This window comes from Prosopis cineraria, unplaced genomic scaffold (assembly GCF_029017545.1).
Source record: "Prosopis cineraria cultivar Desert tree isolate PC_DT_omini unplaced genomic scaffold, ASM2901754v1 PC2, whole genome shotgun sequence".
Classification (NCBI taxonomy): Eukaryota; Viridiplantae; Streptophyta; class Magnoliopsida; order Fabales; family Fabaceae; genus Prosopis; species Prosopis cineraria.
This window is the reverse complement of record NW_026555333.1, coordinates 6397075-6415097: the sequence shown is the minus strand read 5'-3', so window position 1 is coordinate 6415097 and position 18023 is coordinate 6397075. Positions and strand designations below refer to the sequence as shown.

Genomic DNA, 18023 nt, shown 5'->3' with positions numbered 1-18023 from the left:
GTGAAAGGGATGTCATTATTATATTCTATATTTATTATCAAACTTTTCAATAAAAACTTGCTACCATTTTCTTAATATTTATTCCCCATGCCATGCCATGCCCTAGAAAGGTAGACTTAAATGATAGTTAAATATCTAATGTTGACAGCATCCTCTTCTCGGATGCGAACTTTGTTCCATAAAGTAAACAATGAAAAGTAATATTTGAACCGATACATTCTCTTACCCATCCAGATTATTCTTCATAGGAATAGTGTAACTGCCTCTTTCAATACATTGTAAATAAATTACTATCATATCATGCACCCTTTAAATAATCTAAATGATAAAAATGACATGCAGAGTTAAATAAAAAACGAAGAGCATAGTTACAATACATATAGTATAGTTCAAAGGTAAGAAGAGGGCCTTTCTTAAGAAAATAAGTGCCTCAAAATCGAAAGCTGTGATCTGATCTCTGATCTCTCATACTTAACAGAAATGCAACGACTTCGGTTCTAATAAAACCGGTCGTACAAGAATATGATGTATTTTTTATTATTATTACTTATACAAGAATCCATTATTGATGGTCCTTTCTTGCCCCTGGCCATTTGCCACACCAGGGATTCTAGACGAAGACCCACGTGAGTGTGAGTGTAAAGCCATTCTGACCAAGCCAAAGAGCACGTTTCATCAAATCATGATACCAAAACAGAAGATAAAGTAAATAACGAGGGAAGAATCAGAACATAACAACAGAAATGTACTGAAATCCAACTGAAAAGAGCTCCAACTTTGATTTCATTGCATTCCGATCCTCCGATGAACTAATTGGGTGCTGTGAACGACAAATCCTCGTCGGTCATAGGCCTGGAGGAGAAATCCGCTTCACTGTTATTAAACGAAGAGAAATCATCTTCACTATCCTTCTCTTTCAATTCCTCAATCTTGGCCACCGTCTCCTTCCAGTCCCACCGATTCTCCACGTCCCATTCGCAGCAATACATTCCTATCTTCAACAGCTTCAGCATCTCTCCCTCACCATTCCTCGTCCCCAGAATGTCCTTATCGAACACTTCCCCTGTCCACTCCTCTCTCACCACCGAGTTCACCCACGTGGCCAAGTCCGAGCTTCCTCCTTTCCCATGTCGCAGGTAATTTGCCGGGAATTTTCCTGTCAGGAGTTCCAGAATGAGAATTCCTAAACACCACACGTCGGTCTTCTGGTTGGGTCGGTCCAATTGATTTACCTCTGGGGCCTTGTATGCCGCCATGAACTGTTGAGCGTGGCTCTTGTTCATCACTGGGACGAGTCCGTACTCGGTCAAACGAGGCTCCATTGACTGGTCTAGCAGAACATTCGAGGATTTGAGATGTCCGTGAGACAGTTTTTGATCCGGGAATTCTCTGTAGAGGTAAGCTAATCCTCTCGCCACTCCTTTTGTGATTTTCAATCGGGTCGGCCAGTCTAGTCCAGAACCATGCCTACCTGTAAATTAAAGTGTAAATAGCATTTCAAAATTATAACTATATATGCATGCATGTGTAAGTATTTATTTTGAGTTTATCTGCCAGCTTTTGGTTTGTGGCTGAAATTTTGTGTGGGATTATGTAAGCATGTGCAGATGAGGGATCACATATATACCATGGAGATGACTGGCCAAGCTGCCATTTTCAACGAACTCATAAACCAGAAGCTTCTCTTCTTTTCTGAAGTGGAATGCAACAAGAGGAAGAAGATTAGGGTGGCTCAAACTTCCGAGCCTTCTCATATGCTCAGAGAACTCTTCTTTCCCAAGATTGTTCATGTGCTTGAATCTCTTCACGACGACGGCTGGTCCGTTCAAAACAATAGCCTTATACGTAGACCCAAAGCTACCACTACCCAGAACTTCAGCCGAGGCTCTAAGAAGGTCTTGCAGATCAAATCTCTCCGCGTCTCTCTTAACGAAGTTCAGATCTCCATTCTCACCCGTCTTGAATTCAGCTGTCAGATCAAGTGATGGAGCCTCCTCCTTCTTGATTACCAAGGGTGCACTGTTTTGATGTTGCACTTGCTGAACCGTAGTTTTCGTCATCTGAGAACGTCTTCGCCTCCGGCGATGAACAACAAATGTAGCTGCTAGAATTGAAGCCAAGAAAATCACGGCCACCACTACAATGGCAGTTATAAGAAGGTCTCGTTTCCTGGAAGACTTTTTGCAGGGGTTATTCAAAGGTTTTCCACATAGACCTTTGTTGCCTGTTGCACCAGAAATTAACAGACATGAACCGGGGGAGGTGTCTATTATATATAGTGTTTATATACGTGTGTATGTGTGTGTAAAACACAATTTTTAAGCTTGAACAATACTCCTTCTATTTAAAAATATAAAGTATTTTTTAAGAGGTTAGATATTTAAAAATGTAAGATATTTTTAATTTTTTAAAGTGCAATCATTGCTTTTAAAAAAAAGTATCTCTATTGATAATAACTTTATATTTATTATAGGGTGTTTAATAAGGATATATATAAAAAGATAGACTTAGTTTAAAAATAAATAATTACTTTATTGAAGCATGAGATTTGATTAAAAATATTTTATATTTTTTAACGGAGAGAGTATTGATTTGTATTATTGTTCATGATCATTTACTGTTAGCCTCATCTTCAGAGATGCTGGTGCGTGAGGCGTATAGACGTGCACGCAGCTTCAGCTTACTCTATATATATGACTGAATTAAGTCAATAGAGCCTTCGAGTCATTAAAGTTGATTATGTTAAACGATTCACGTATACAGAATAAAAAATCATTTGTTTTATATATCTCTATGTCCTACAAATACAGTAGTATCTTACAAAATCTTCCGACTAGCTGGAAAAAGTCAAATTCTTTCCTATATTTTGATCTACACGTTATAAAATATTGGTGCGCTGGGACATCAATACAATCAAGTTCAAGCGATTGACAGGAACAATATGATTGAAGAAGCAACAGAAAAATGACCATAAATGTTAAACTTATATATATATATATATATATATCAATAAACATAAAGATTTCCATATATGAAATTTTAAAACTAATTAACTTCACTCAGCAGTAAATAACATTGATTTTTTAGCTATATTTTTTGAAAAAATTATTTAATTCTCAAAGTTACCTTAAGTTTTAAGTTTAAATATTTCGTTAAAATAGAAAAAATATTGTGTAATTTGAACATCTCGACCTAAAAACTATCTTAGGCTAAAGATGTTATCATCTCCATTGGCAAAAACAAGAGAGGCAAAAAAGGTTGAATTTGTCAAAGCAGTGAGAATCAAAACAAAGTTAAACGTCAACTTGGACCCTAGCCTCTCTATAAACAACATTGGAGAAAAAAAGTTAATGAAATGTAAATAGCATAAAATATTTGAACATGCAGAGATGATTGTGAGCATATTACCCTCATATGCACTGGGATCGCCAACGTTTGCGCTTCCTGGTATTTCACCTTCTAGCAGGTTGTTCGATAAATTAAATAATCTGAGCTTATTTTTCGTTCGAAACTCTGGTATGTTGCCCTCGAAACGATTCGAATGTAAGTCCAGATCCAAAAGGTTGGGCAATTCAGCAAGAGAACTAGGAATGTGACCTGTAAACTCATTTTCGTCCAAGTATACCTTGCTCAGGTATTTCATACCCTCAAAAGCATTATCAGGTATGTCTCCAGAGAACTTGTTATGGGACAAATACAGCCCCTTCAACCTCCCAATCCTGTTAAAGCTAGGCATTTTACCTTCAAAATTGTTGTCCTTGACACTAACACTCTGCAAATTGGACAATTCCAACAAGGTATCAATATCTATAGTGCCACTCAGTCCCATCTTCTCCAGTTTCAAGTGAATCCCGCCTTTGCGACATCTCACACCGTTCCAGTCACAGATACTGATAGAGTCGTTCCAGTTGTTCAAGGCACCAGCATTGGACAAGAAGCTCTTGAACTTGATCAGAACCTGAGCGTCATCACCTAGAGATGGCTGCAGAAAGCCAACGGCTACGACGAAGGCCAAGAGCATGATGAGAAGCCCACGATAGGCTTTGTGGTAAGCCATACATGGAGGATAGAAAAGGGAGAGCACCGTGAAAGCTGATCGAGACAAGTTTTGGGTCACATGAAGGGAGGAGAATAAGCATGCCTGGGGATTCTTCACGAAATGATATCTAATAGTTTAAAGGGGTGACATTGAAAAGGTCGTTCCCGGAAAGAATTATATGAGCTGTTTTATGCCGGCCAAGTATGGAAGGCTTGGTCTAGTTTGCTAAGGAGAGTAATTAGTTTAATACATGTTTAGCGAGGTTGTGTGCTGGTTTGGGGTTGTTTTTCTTGTTTATGAAGAAGATTATACGTCTTCTTTTTGCATTGACGATTGGCCGTCTCTCTTCAAGGCTCCAATATGGACAATATATATTTATCATTTTCGTTTGTTTGGCATGCTTGTTAATATTCTGTTTGCTGAGCATGCGATGAACATTGGCTCTATTGTGCAAACTTTTATTATGCAAACTTATAATATTATATAAAATTATAAGTTTTGGCTGAGTAAATTATACAAACTTTTATTGAAATTATATATTATTATGTAATCTTACATTTTGTAAATTCTGTTGAATTTACGGTTCCACTTCTATGTACAGTAAAGCACTGTTATTTCTACAGTAGAAGGAATTATCTAATATTTGTTATATTTTTTATAACTATAACACATAAATCCTCATAATAATATAATTCTCCATGCAGATCATGAAATACTGACTCCAATCCCATTATATGAGACATCTTGGGGGAGATTTGTTATATTAAAATATAAGACATTTTAATAAAAATAAAGTTTTATTAATTATATTTTTTAAATATTACCTTTATTATCATATTTTCTCTTTAATTTTTTTTCAACTCATTGACTAACAAGCACCGGATGCAAATTCAATAATTTTTAGAGACAAAAAAAATAAAAAATAAAATTTTCTTTAATCTTGTGCATCGCAAGGGAATTTTTCTAGTTTTTAGAGTATATATATTTTATAAGAAAACTTCTTTATAATAAAGAATAACATTGAATGGAAGTTTTTTTAAAATAAATAAAGAAATCAAAAGTAGATTAAAGTTTCTTTTATATAATTTATTCCAACATTATTTTTTGTATGATTTATTTATATCCTTCAGTGACTAGTGTTGGGAAAGTCAACATGGAAAAGTCATCCGAACGGATTGTATCACAAATTCACAATCGACCGGGCTGGGCTAGTATATTAAGCCCGTTAAATTTGGGTATTGATTTGACTTGACAGGACATGAGTTGGAGGGCTTGGCAGGCTTGGCTTTTTTAAAGAGCATGTCATTGACTGGGTTAGGTGAACCGAACAGGATTGCGAATCAATCTCTCATGCACGAGAATACTCGTGGGGCCAAAAAATAATAATAATGATAATAATAATAATGCTTATTAATAAATAATATATAAAAAAAGTTGATCCAGTTGGCACTTGGGAGCGATGGATCCCGTAATTTGGTTGGTTACGTGGAAGAATGCAGCGGTCGTAACGGTAGATGGATCACCGCTCGTGACCCACTTGAGCTTTGTTTGGTTAAAGATTTTTAGAGGGGAAAGGAATATATTGTTTGGTTGAAAAAATTGGAGGGGAGAAGAGGCAAATTTTGCCTCCTCTCTCCCCTCCCCTTTTTTATTTAGCTCCCTTTTAAATTAAAATTTTTTGAAGGCTAGCTAAATTTTGTGATTAATATATCCTTATCGAATGTTGGATATTTCAAAGTTACCCTTGTTTTAATAAAATAAAAAGATTACGTATGTATACCTAATTTGCTGTAGTCAATTGAGTCGATCACCATCCCTGCGTAGTCTTAGTTCATCAGGTACGTACGATAATCAGCCCTTTGATCTTCTTTGATTTTTTAGGTTTGTGGCGTTTGGTGGCTGTTGTTGAACATACATATTGATGGAATAATTTGCTATGAAATCAATCAGTGACGCGTACTTTATTTTTCTTGCAAATTCTAATTGTTTGCTCGATAGGTTGTACGAGATTTATAAATAAAAGTTAGAAATCATGTACCCAATTCAATCCTTTTAATATTTGTTTTTAAACAATTGCCTGGAGTTATTAAATTCACTACACAGCATCATTGATTTTCGAATTGGCTAGAAAATTTTGTGGCCATAATCACATCTCTTCTTCCAATGCACAGCCCTTTCACATTCATCACAATTCTTGATTTTAATATTCTGGTGCAGCAAGAATTATCAACATTAATATATATATATATATATATATAAACATTAAGCAACAAACTTTTTGCTTCTTCCATTTTCTCTCTCTATCCTTCTCTCTCTGTTTTTTTTTTTTGGCCAACTTCTTTCTTCTATTCACGTGCATCTCAATTGTGTGTGTGTATATTTGTATGGAAAAGGTAAACTATTTGATACGACACCATACATGTCACACACTTGGACCTTTCCTCTGTCACACCTTGCAGGGTCCATGAATAAATTCAATTTTTAAATTACACTAAATAAATTTCTGTCTATTTTACTCTAATTAATATGTAGAGGGTAAAGCATGCTTTTAATTTTTTTATTTTATATAAAGTCTCATTTTAATCCCTTATTTTTATAAAATATTTTTTCAATTATTTAATTTTAATATCGTTAGTTTTGTTACAAAATTTTTTAAAATAAGCTTTTAAATATTAACAAAAATATTTTTTAATGTATACATATTAAGTTTAATTTTTAAAAAGTAATAATAATTAATATAAAAATAATCATTTAAAATAGGGTTAAAAGATTAAAAAAAACTTTATAAAGTTAAAAAATTAAGACGAAAGTTTATATAAAAATAAATGATAAAAAATATATTTTAACAGCAAAGGGAATAGTTATACTTCAAAGCACATACATATGGTCCAATAAGCAGCGGAGAAAAGAATATGAGAGGGACGTGCAAGTGAGAAAGGCAACGCCAAACACATAAGCAAATTTGACAACTCAGCTTTATTCTTGGCTTTCATGAAAACCTCCCCTTCGAGGCAAACACAACTCTCACGAGACAAAGCAAGGTTTCTACTTTTTTTTTTCTTTGGGTTTCACCTTCCTCACTCTTCTTTTATCCCCATTTTGCTCCACTCACATTTGTATAAATCAACAGAGAACTTCCAAATCCTCTGTCTCTCACTCTCTTTCCCTTCCATTGCCATAGACCACACTATATGGACTCCACCGTCAGCACCGCCACCGACGTGGATTGCTCCGGCAGGCGCGTGTCCTTTGCCGATCAATGCCAGCCGAATAATGTTCCTCTGCTTTTGCAGCCATCTTATGCGAGGTCCAAGTCTATCATCTTTGACGAACTCCGAAACTTTCGGATAAGCCTCAAATGGTGTGCTCTTGATCATTCTTCCAGCGTCGGCAAGATCATCTCCTACGTCCTGTTCGTGCTTCTCGCCATCGTCGTCCCTATCCTCACCTCCCTCTTCGTTCAAGTCCCTGCATCCGCCACCGAGGACGACCCACTCTCTTTCAACAAGCTTGTTCAGTTACCAGAATCCTGCCTCGCCATTATGTCCTTCTTCACTCTTTCCCGATTCTTCCACAGGTATGGGCTCAGGCAGCTTCTGTTCTTAGACATTTTGCAGGACGACTCTACGTACGTTCGACGAGGGTACACACGAGAGCTGGAGAAGGCCTTCAGATACTTGGCCGCCATAATCTTACCGTCCTTCTTCGTAGAGCTTGCCCACAAGATCATATTTTTCTCTACAGTGAAAGTGTCTGTCCCACATATAAGCCCTGGGTTTCCCCTGAATTCCATTGTGTTCTTGCTAGTGTTGGTTTCGTGGGTTTACAGAACAGGGGTGTTCTTGTTGGTGTGCGTGCTGTTTCGGCTAACCTGCGAGCTTCAGATACTAAGATTCGAAGGAGTTCATAAGTTATTCGAAGGTTGTGGGTCTGATGCAAATGTGATATTCTGTGAACATGTCAAGATCAGAAAACAGCTCTCTGTCACAAGCCATAGATACAGGTTCTTCATAATTGTGTGTTTGGTTACTATCACAGTTAGTCAGTTGGGATCTCTCTTTCTGATTTTAGCTTCCAAATCCGTCATGACCTTCTTCAATTCTGGTGACCTCGTGGTAAGTAACTATATAAGCAAGCACTCTCTGCCACAATGACTGGTCGATTATGTTGATAAGTAATCAAGAAATAATGAGAAAATGCAGATATGTTCGGGGGTGCAATTATGTGGGTGCTTCTTGTGTCTACTGGGTGCTGCGAGGATCACACACAGAGCTCAAGGGATAGTGGCGGTTGCGACCAGATGGCACATGCTAGTCACAAAGTCATGTGCAGAATCAGAAACTGATCATCAATGGAAATCTCAGACGCCAGAAGGATTGGGAATTGAGGGTGATTCTGATTCCTCTGACATATACATATCAGTAACCGCTCAACAACCCTCTTCCGCCTTTCAAACCAGACAAGCTTTAGGTGAGTGTTCTCCTCTGCTTGTTCATAAAGCTTGAGGATGTTGATGCTTCATGTCATGAGGACTTATATTACATGCATGTTGTGTTTGATGGATTGAATGCAGTGTCGTATTTGCAGCACAATAACGGCGGGATAACGCTGTTTGGGTTCGCACTGGATCGAGGATTGCTCCATACTCTGTTTGCCTTTGAGTTTTCTCTGGTGCTCTGGATTCTGAGTAAGGTGGTTGTTTTATGACTGAATGTGTAAGCCCAGAACGAAGCCTTACTTGTAAGCAGCAGCAGCAGAAAAGCTTCGTTTGAAATAGACCATCATAGCTTTGCTAGTTTGAAAGTTTTAACTTGAAACTTCGGCAGGTTGAGGGATGTCGTATAAATTCGGTGCTTTAATTTTTGCAGGAGTTGTAACATTCAACGTGTATTAAAATTGTCTGTTAAACTTGACCAGATATATATATATATATATATATTGTTAAGCCCATCTACAATAAAATTGAGAATTGAAAACTACAATAATAGTGAGTTCGTACTTGAAAAATAGCAGATGTACCTTGCGACTTCTCATTTCCCCAACGTATAATTTCATTCTCGCATATGTTATATGTATTTCCTTTGTCCCTTTTTTTTTTTGGAGAGCGCGTATTTCCCTTCTCATTTGCTTACTTATCAGCCATGCATATCCAAAATCCCTGTGATGCTTCTCTCCGTTTACCGGAAGAATCCATTGCGATTTACCCCTTTTCAGGTTCTCTCAGAAGAAAGGAAAGAAACCCTGCACTCTTGGATTCAATAATGATCACTTAACCATTAAAAATCTCCGTTCATAATATAAACTTGTAAATTGATACCATGAGGAATTCAATTGTCACCACCTACGCCCATGATGCAACCTTTTGCCTGTCTTTTGAGGCAAGAGTCTATGATGTTGTTAAAGAAGATATTAATTATTTAAATTGGCCTTTCTACCAATTGACTCCATGGCCCAATGGATAAGCCGCTGGTCTACGGAACCAGAGATTCTGGGTTCGATCCCCAGTGGAGTCGAACGGTTTTTTTTTTTTTTTCCAATTTACACTTCTGCCATGCAAGGCTGGGAAATCCGCCATTTGATGCAAGGCTTTCTGGGATGAGAAAGTAAACAGCATCTTGGTCTCGGATCCTCATTGATAGTTGGATTTTTTTCAAATTAATATATAATTTGGTCTCTGAATTATAAATCTAGAAATATTTTGAATCCTAAACTTATATTTATTATTTTTTAAATCTTGAATAATTAAAATTGTAGTAATTTGATCCCCACCGTTGATTTAGATTAAACTTCCATTTTTTTAAATCATGAGCCCCATATATTTATCACTTGTGGACACAACTTTTCATTCCTCCTCACACACACTCTTCCTCTCCTTCTCTCTCCTAAACTAGATCCTTAATCTTCTTTGTGCTCCTGTTCTGCGCTTTCTGCTCTCTCCTGTTCTCTCCCTCCTCCTCTCCCTACTAATATAACAACATTAACGTGGACTATGATTAGAGAAATATAATTGCTATAGATTGAGATTTAGGGGAGCTGGTTTTGAAGACATGCATGTACTTGAGAATAGCACACGAGACGTGTGCTGACAGCCTTTACATGTAACTCTTTGGAAAGAAAAGGGGGAGGGAGAAATATAACATCCTGAAAATCCAAGATCGAATTAAGCAAAGTGAATGTAGAGTAGTTGAGTTAATTAATAAGGTGTGTGACTTGAGAGGACTAACAGGCATATTTTGTTGTGTTTTCAGCCTTAAAATTAGGTTTGAAATGAAGTTAAGCCATCTGGGCATCAAAAAGTGAGAAAAGCTTGAGAGGAAGCCTCTATGCCACATGTGAACACCGTATTTTGTCCGAGCATTTTTTTAAATTTAATAAAATAATAATAAATAGTCAAAAAATATAAAAAATATAAAAATAAAATTTAATCCTTTTTTAGGATTATATTTTCAAAAATAAAAAAATCTTGTTTAAATCTTTTAAGATCTCTCTCTAAATTATCACAATCATTCAAAAATATTAGGAGTTAACTTTTGAGAGTTAAATTTCTCTCCTTAAATCTTATTTTTCATTTAAAAAAAAATACATACATGTGTGTGTGTGTGTGTTAATTTAATCTAAAAAAAATTATTAAAAGCAAAAAAAAGGCTGGATGAAACACAAGCCTTGTGCAGTTCACGTACACACACTTTCAGCACACACACAGGGATAGGAAATCACACACAAAAAGAAAACTAAAGGAACAGATACAGCCACAACCCAAAAGAGATGAAGAAGATGTGCACGAAAGAAGAAGAAAGCCAAAGACACACAGAAAGACATAGAAACGCAGAAGGAGAACCAAACTGCCACCAGCCGAAACATGCATGCATGCAATAGATAGAGAACAAACCTTTACCTCTGAAAAAGAGAGCAGAGAGCAGGTGAAAAACTGGACATGCACATAAAAGAATCATACACGAAACACAAAAGTAGAAATGCAGCACCCACACACTAGCTGAAAATGAGCACGAAAAAGCAGAAAAGTCGAGAAAGAGGGAAGAGAGACTGAGAGTATAAAACACAGATCATAGCTGGACAAAAAAAAGGCAAAAACAGAGACAGAGAGAGGGACCGAAAGAAGTAAAAACATGGTGAAAAGAGAATGGAGAAAAAACTGGAAGAAAGGAGAGAAGATAGACCGCATGCACGCAGAAAAAAAATAGATAGTAGGAATAGACGAGGGGACCGAGAGAAAAACTAGAACTGGAGAGAGAAAACCATACAGAAAAATAAAGGAAAAACAGAGCATGGAGAGAAGGAGAAACAGGAATGTTTCAGTGTGAGAGAAGAGGGAGGAGAGACGAAAAAGAGAGAGCCATAAATGTGAGAGAGAGGCGAGATCGAGGAAGAGTCTGAGAGAGGAGGAAAAACTGGAAGGAAAATAGAGTACAGAATGAGAGACCGAAAAAAAAACAAAGCAAAAATAGAGCGCAATAAGAGACACAAGAGAGAGAGACGGAGTAAGAGACAAGAAAGAGGACGAGAGAGAGAAGGAGACATAGAAAGCACCAGTGAAGGAGAAGCAGAACACACAGACAAAGCATGCACGAGGAAGCTTAAGAAAGAAGAAATGTCGAGTTCATCACCATCCTTCTCCTCCTCTACGTCACCATTGTTACTGTTATCAGTCACAAAAAAATAGCTCGACTTTTGTAATAGTGTGGGCTTCCTAAGCATCACTTGGGCCTTCGGTGGCATGATCTTTGTCCTCATTTACTGCACTGCCAATATCACTAGTGGCCACATCAATCCTGCAGTTATGTTCGGATTATTCTTGGCCAGGAAGGTGACGTTCATCTGAGCTTTAGTGTATATGGTGGCTTGGTACTTGGGAGCTATTTGTGGTATTGGAATGGTGAAGGCTCGGTGGTGGCCTAGTTGTGGACGTATTGCTTTGGAAGAATTAGTGCAGAGGGGTCATGGTTTTAATTTTGTCAACAGCAATATGGATGGAAAATTACCTACAAATAAGTTAAAGAAGATGGAATAGGGTGCAAGTGGATCCCTACATCTAGCTAGGGAGTATAGAAATGGGTGTTCAACATATCAACAAAGAGCATTGATTCTCATCTTGATCTCTGAAGTCTGAATTAATGGTAAGATTTCTATCTTATATCTCTCTAGTTACAAAACTTTCTAGTTCTTAATTTACTCCATAAACTCTTGAGTATATTTTGCTTCAAATATCATTAATCAATATGTTTATAAGTTAGTTCTTTTAAATACTAAAGCTACTGGTTGTTTTTATTATCTTCTTATTTATTTGCATGCTCATTATGTCACCATTAGAAAGGAGTTCCATTTTTCTTTTTGGATGAATTTTGAATTTTGTAATTGAGATCCAAAAAATAATAGAGTGTATACTTGTTTGTTACTTATTTGTCATGTAAAATTTTAAGAATTTCACAGACATTTAAAATGATCTTATACCGTATAAATTAATAAGATTTCATAAGTATGAAAATTCGATTTGTATCTATATGGGTTTCAAAGGCTCATTATTAAAATTAATTCTCTCTTTATAATAAATATTTAAGTCTCATGTGAGATTTCAAGAATCTTTATAGAGATTTAAATTAATCACATTATCACAATTTATATGGTAAATAAATAAACAATTTTTTTGAATAAATGAAACAAAACATTTTTATAATTTTTAATTAATTAAATTAATGAATTTAAATTATAATTATATTTTCTAATTAAATCTTTTGGTCATGTGAGATTTTTAAAACTCCGTAGACCTTTAAGATAATCATACTACCGTGAGTCAATAAGGCTTCACTGGTATAACGATTAAGATTTTTATATTAAAAAATATGCATTATATAATTACACATTAAAATATGTTTAAAGTGAATATTCTTTAATCCTTTTATCGTGTGAGACTTTGAATCTCTGCAGATATTCAGAATAATCTCGTGTCATATAAATCAATAAGATTTCATAGATATGAGAGCAAAACTTATATATTAAAATTAACTCTCTTTTTATAATCTAAATTAATAATTTATTTAAGTTTCATATGAGATTTCAAGAATCTTTGTAAGGACTTAAATTAATTATATTATCGTGTGGGATAATAAGTTCTCGCAGATATAGTAATTTTTAATTTTTATAATAAATAAATGATTTTTATAAATAATTATATAATATATAATTTAAGAAACTTAATTAACCAAATTAATATATTTAAATTGTAACCATATTTACCGATTATATCTTTTAGTCATGTGAGATTTCTGAATCTTCGTAGGCTTCTAAGATCATCGTATTATCGTATGAGTCAATAAGACTCTGCAGATATAACGATTTAGTTTTTAAAATATATATACATACATACATACATACATATTATATATTAATATAATCACATTAAAAATGTATTTAAATTTAATTCCTTTATCGTGTGAGATGTTAGAATCTCCGCAGATATTTAGGATAATCATATTACCGTATAAGCTAATAAGGCTATGTAGGTATGATAATTAAAATTCTTCAAAACATGTATGTACATGCTAAAAATTATTATCAACACTTAAAAATATACATAAGAATATAAATAAATAAATTAAATTGTCAATTTCTTCTATCGTGTGAGATTTTAGAATCTCCACAGATATTTAGAGCAATTGCATTACCGTATGAACCAATAAGGTTCTGCAGGTACTGTGATTAAAATTCTCAATCATAAAACATAAAGAAAAATAATTTTAAACCCTTTCCTTTCTTTATTCCAAAAATTCAAGAATGGAGAAACTAATTAAAATTAAATTACCTTTTACAATTTAAAACACACATATCAAAATTTTAAAAATTGTTTTATTTGCAAAATGATGAATTATTTCTAATTAATTTCTCTTCAAAAAATATATGTTCAGCAATAATTTTCAAGCCCGAACTATATGGACTTTAATCCCCATCACAGTGTACATAGGCTTCAGAGTCAGATTCTGAGTCAAGTCCGTCCATCCTCATAAATAAATAAACATTTCTTATTTAATTCTTATCATTTTTATCAAACACATGAATACAAAAGGGATAATTAAAATAATTATAAAATCATATTAAAAGAGCACAACAAACTTCAAGTAACCGTTCTGACGAACGGGTATTTGTGGGGTGCCTAACACCTTTCCTATACTCAACCGACTCCCGAACCTGTTCTCTAATTTTGCAGACCACCCTTATCCTCCATTAATCGGTTTCCTGAGATTTTTCTCAAAATCTTGGTGGCGACTCCTCGTTCATGCGATTCCCACCGCGAAGGCCGGGACCTCCGCTCCCGCGCCGTCCGCACCACATTTTTCTAGGTGCGACACCACATGTTGTGCCATGCAGCACATTTGTCATGGTGCACAGAAGGCAGATGATGTTAGGAGACCTTTTTGTGCCATGCGTCGTTACATGTGTTGCGTGCGCCACGACGCATGGCTAATTTTTTTAAAAAGAATATTTGTTCAAAAAATCAAAGAGGAAGAGGAATATGAAAGACCCAAGATTTCTTTGTTAAGGCTTATTTCCTTAAAGGTTTGGAAGCATTTTGAAGCTAGAAAATATCTAAGGTTTTTAAACCCCTTTCCTCTCCCTTTCTCTTCCATTTTCTCAAAGAGTTAAGTTAAGGTTTTAGTTGAAATGATGATTTTCAGTCCATGTGAGTTGTAGGTTCAAGCCCATTGGCTAAAATATAATTAATAGGAGTCATTAGGGTTATCTAAACATAGTATTAATGGCTTTAAGAGTTGTTAGTTGGTAAGGGTCATTGATGAAAAAAAATGGCATTTAATAGAGGAGGTTGGATTTGTTTTGAAGTCATTAATGGTGGTTTAATAGCTCATTAATGACAATGTAGACTCTTGAAATCTTGCAAACCTAATAAGTATGATGAAAAATAGAAGATTTTATTTTATGTGAGTTGAAAAAGTGGATAAGAATGTAAAAATTATTCGAATAAGGATATTGATGTTTATATTATAGACTAAACAACTTGGCACCATTCAAGCTATTTGGAAAGCTTTGAAAGTTTGTGTTTTGAGAAGTAAACTTTTGATATCTCAAAGGTTTGAGATAACCAGGAGAAATATAATTTACATAGTTGTTTGTTAATTAATTATTTGTTTAAATCATGTTTGAAAATCGATTGGATGTTGTGAAATTCATTTGATGTAAATTTTAACAAGCAGTGTTTTTGGATGAGTAATGTACTAGAATTAAGATAATGATATGAATTATTTACATGTTGTTAAAGCTAATGATTAAGAAATATCCATATATACATGTGTGTGTGTGTGCGTGATTGTGAGTATCACAAGATATGTGTTGTATGATGATATACGGAGTATGATTGGAGTGATTTGTGATATATATAATGTGATGTGGTAATTGTCAACACAAATGTATACTATATGTTGATGAATATGGCATGATTATTGACAGGAGTTTCATTTAGGGAGAGGAGTAGTATTAAATTCACGTGATAGTAGCAGCTTATAGTTGGAACTGAAAGCTTGCCTCAACACCAACCGTTGGAATCAGAAGGTAACTATTATCTCATGATTGATTAGAAATTATCCCACTTATTCTTCAAGGGATGTGAACCTAACTAGTCTCCACCGATTTATGAGGAGGCTAGGTTAAGGGTACAACATCCTATAATTATCAATATTAGGGGAAATTGCAGATCACAAGTAAGTGAGGTAGCCTTGGCCAAGCAGCTCCTCATGAGTGGAAAGACTGGTTAGTTCGAGTTATAGATGTAGCCACTTGATATCCACTAATTTCATATCAAAGGTAATTGAGGGTATAAGGTTGGCAATGATCATATATTTTTTTTCGATCACATGGTTGTTATTATTGTAGTCTCATGTATTTTGTTATAGGTACATGGTTGTTATTATCATAACTCTAATTATGCATTAGTAATTATATTTGATGATATGCATTTGTGCTTAGCCACATAGTTGGCCTTTTTATGGTTGATGTTACTTTTGAAATATACGCATATACCAGCTATAAAAAGGTTTATAATGTCATTTAAATCTAAAATTAATCGATATGTAATTATATAGATTAGATTGACTTTAGTTACTGAGTAATTATACTCACTCCTCATTCTTTAATATTATAAGGCTTAACTCATCGAATCAAGACTGAAAAAAATGTCTAAAGGCTTAAGATTTGAAAGATAATCCTACTTGTAGGCCTCAAACTTATATTATGTGTTTTGAATTGTTACTTGTCAACTAAGATATCATATAATCCATTGACTACTTGCATTATGGTTGAAAATGATTTGTATGTATTTTGTGCTCTAGGTTTATGATGAGGCAGTATGAGTAAATTGGGCTAAAATACTAATACAAGTAGAGAAAAGTGTAGATGAATGAGTATTATGACTCATGTGGATTCTTGCAAAATTATTCCCCTTATGTTCTTGTGAATCAAGGGGTTGAGCATGGAAATCATGGTTTATGTATAATTGTTTGGCTCGAGTGTATTGCATGAATCCTGTACGGTCCATTAAATGTAGTCTAAAGGTTGATGTAGGCTTTTGACACTTGTGTGATGGTTTAGGCATCCTAGTTATGTATTTATATGAAAAAGTAGTAACTTCTATTTAGAGCTGGTAATATGGGTTTAGCTTGTAGGCTCAGCCCGCTAAATAGTGGGGGGCCACGTTAGCAAAAGTAGTTTCATTTATATGCGAGTTTAATCTTGACCCACCCGCATAACTTGACCTCACAACTGGCTAACCCATGGGTTAGTAGATTAGCTCATTTAACTTTAAAAAAAAATGACTTTTCTTAAACCTTAGTAACATAAAACAAAATCCTTACCTCCTCATTTAGTTTCACTCTTCATCTTCAGAGTTGCCTCTATTCCTTCTCAGTCCTCACGAGTCATCAATATCGCCTCACCACCATCACAACCCACCTCATTCCAAACTCTAGCATCCTCACAAGTCCTTTTCTTTAGTCTTGGTAACCAGAACTTCAATCTTTCTCCTTCCGAAGTCATACAAGCTATTGCCTCCAATCTATATCATTTTGCCATACAAATCTATAAATTAATTTAAATAAAAAAGCTTCCATATTGTATCTTTTTTTCTTTAACTTTATTGTTTTTTCCTTCTTATTTGGCAAAGTTGCCTGATAGTCTAAAAGCACTAACAGGTTGGCATGCAAAGAGAAGCTCATATAAATGTGGGTGTGTGTGTGATTCTGCATTTTTAAATGGTTATTAGTTGTTATTCTCTCTGCAAGTTTTGTCTCACTCATGTCCAGAGAGTGAACGGATCAATACTTGGTAATAATTTTGGGACCCATACCAATTATGGGAAATAATTATAAATTAAAGCTTTAGAGAAATTAACTCAAATTAATATTATTGCAACTTTCGACAAAGTTTCTAACATTATTATTAATTAAGAAGAATCTTCAAGTTTGAGATTGTAATTTTAATTATTTAGAAGGAATTTTATAATTATTTTAATAATTAATTTTTAAAAAGAAAATATGATTTTTTTATTGCAAAACAAAATGAAAAGAGATGAATTTATAATTTTTAAGATTGGAAAAAATTGTAAAAAAATTATTTTATTGGCAGGTTAGCTCGCCAACCCACTAACCCACAATGAGTTGGCCAGTTAGGTAGAAACACAACTCGTCAATATGTAGGTTATGCCAATTCACACCACATAACCCAAACAGGCTAACCTGCGAGTTGTAGGTTGGTCTATATTACTAGCTCTAGCTTTGTAAAGGGTGTTTAGCTTTTAATGGGAAAATTATTTGATTATGAAACTTATGCCATTAGTTAGAATTAGAAAAAAGCTCTTTATAAATCCTTAGATCACCCCAATCAGATGTTAGATAGAGGAATGAGATGCATCAGAAGTACGTCCTAAAAGTTGTCACATGACAGCTCTATGCTGTCAAATATCATG

General features: G+C 34.8%; 2 protein-coding genes and 1 non-coding gene across 4 annotated transcripts; 2 read left to right on the top strand and 1 right to left on the bottom strand.

Moving 5' to 3' along the window:
- Positions 1-809: 809 nt before the first annotated feature.
- LOC129302037 (pollen receptor-like kinase 4) lies at positions 810-4057 on the bottom strand. The gene is made up of 3 exons (XM_054940699.1): positions 3409-4057; positions 1628-2224; positions 810-1471 (listed from the first exon to the last, which is right to left on the bottom strand). The coding sequence occupies exons 1-3, from the start codon at positions 4055-4057 to the stop codon at positions 810-812; spliced, it is 1908 nt and encodes a 635-aa protein (XP_054796674.1).
- Positions 4058-7181: 3124 nt separating this feature from the next.
- LOC129304209 (uncharacterized) lies at positions 7182-8981 on the top strand. Of its 2 annotated transcripts, none has more exons than XM_054943902.1 (3): positions 7182-8154; positions 8242-8509; positions 8627-8981. In XM_054943902.1, the coding sequence occupies exons 1-3, from the start codon at positions 7231-7233 to the stop codon at positions 8632-8634; spliced, it is 1200 nt and encodes a 399-aa protein (XP_054799877.1). In that variant the 5' UTR covers positions 7182-7230; the 3' UTR covers positions 8635-8981. The 2 variants fall into 2 exon arrangements, with proteins under 2 accessions (XP_054799877.1, XP_054799876.1); XM_054943901.1 differs by having other exon boundaries at positions 8613-8981.
- Positions 8982-9479: 498 nt separating this feature from the next.
- On the top strand, positions 9480-9552 carry TRNAR-ACG (transfer RNA arginine (anticodon ACG)). The gene has a single exon. It is a non-coding gene; the product is annotated as a tRNA-Arg (tRNA).
- Positions 9553-18023: the final 8471 nt, after the last annotated feature.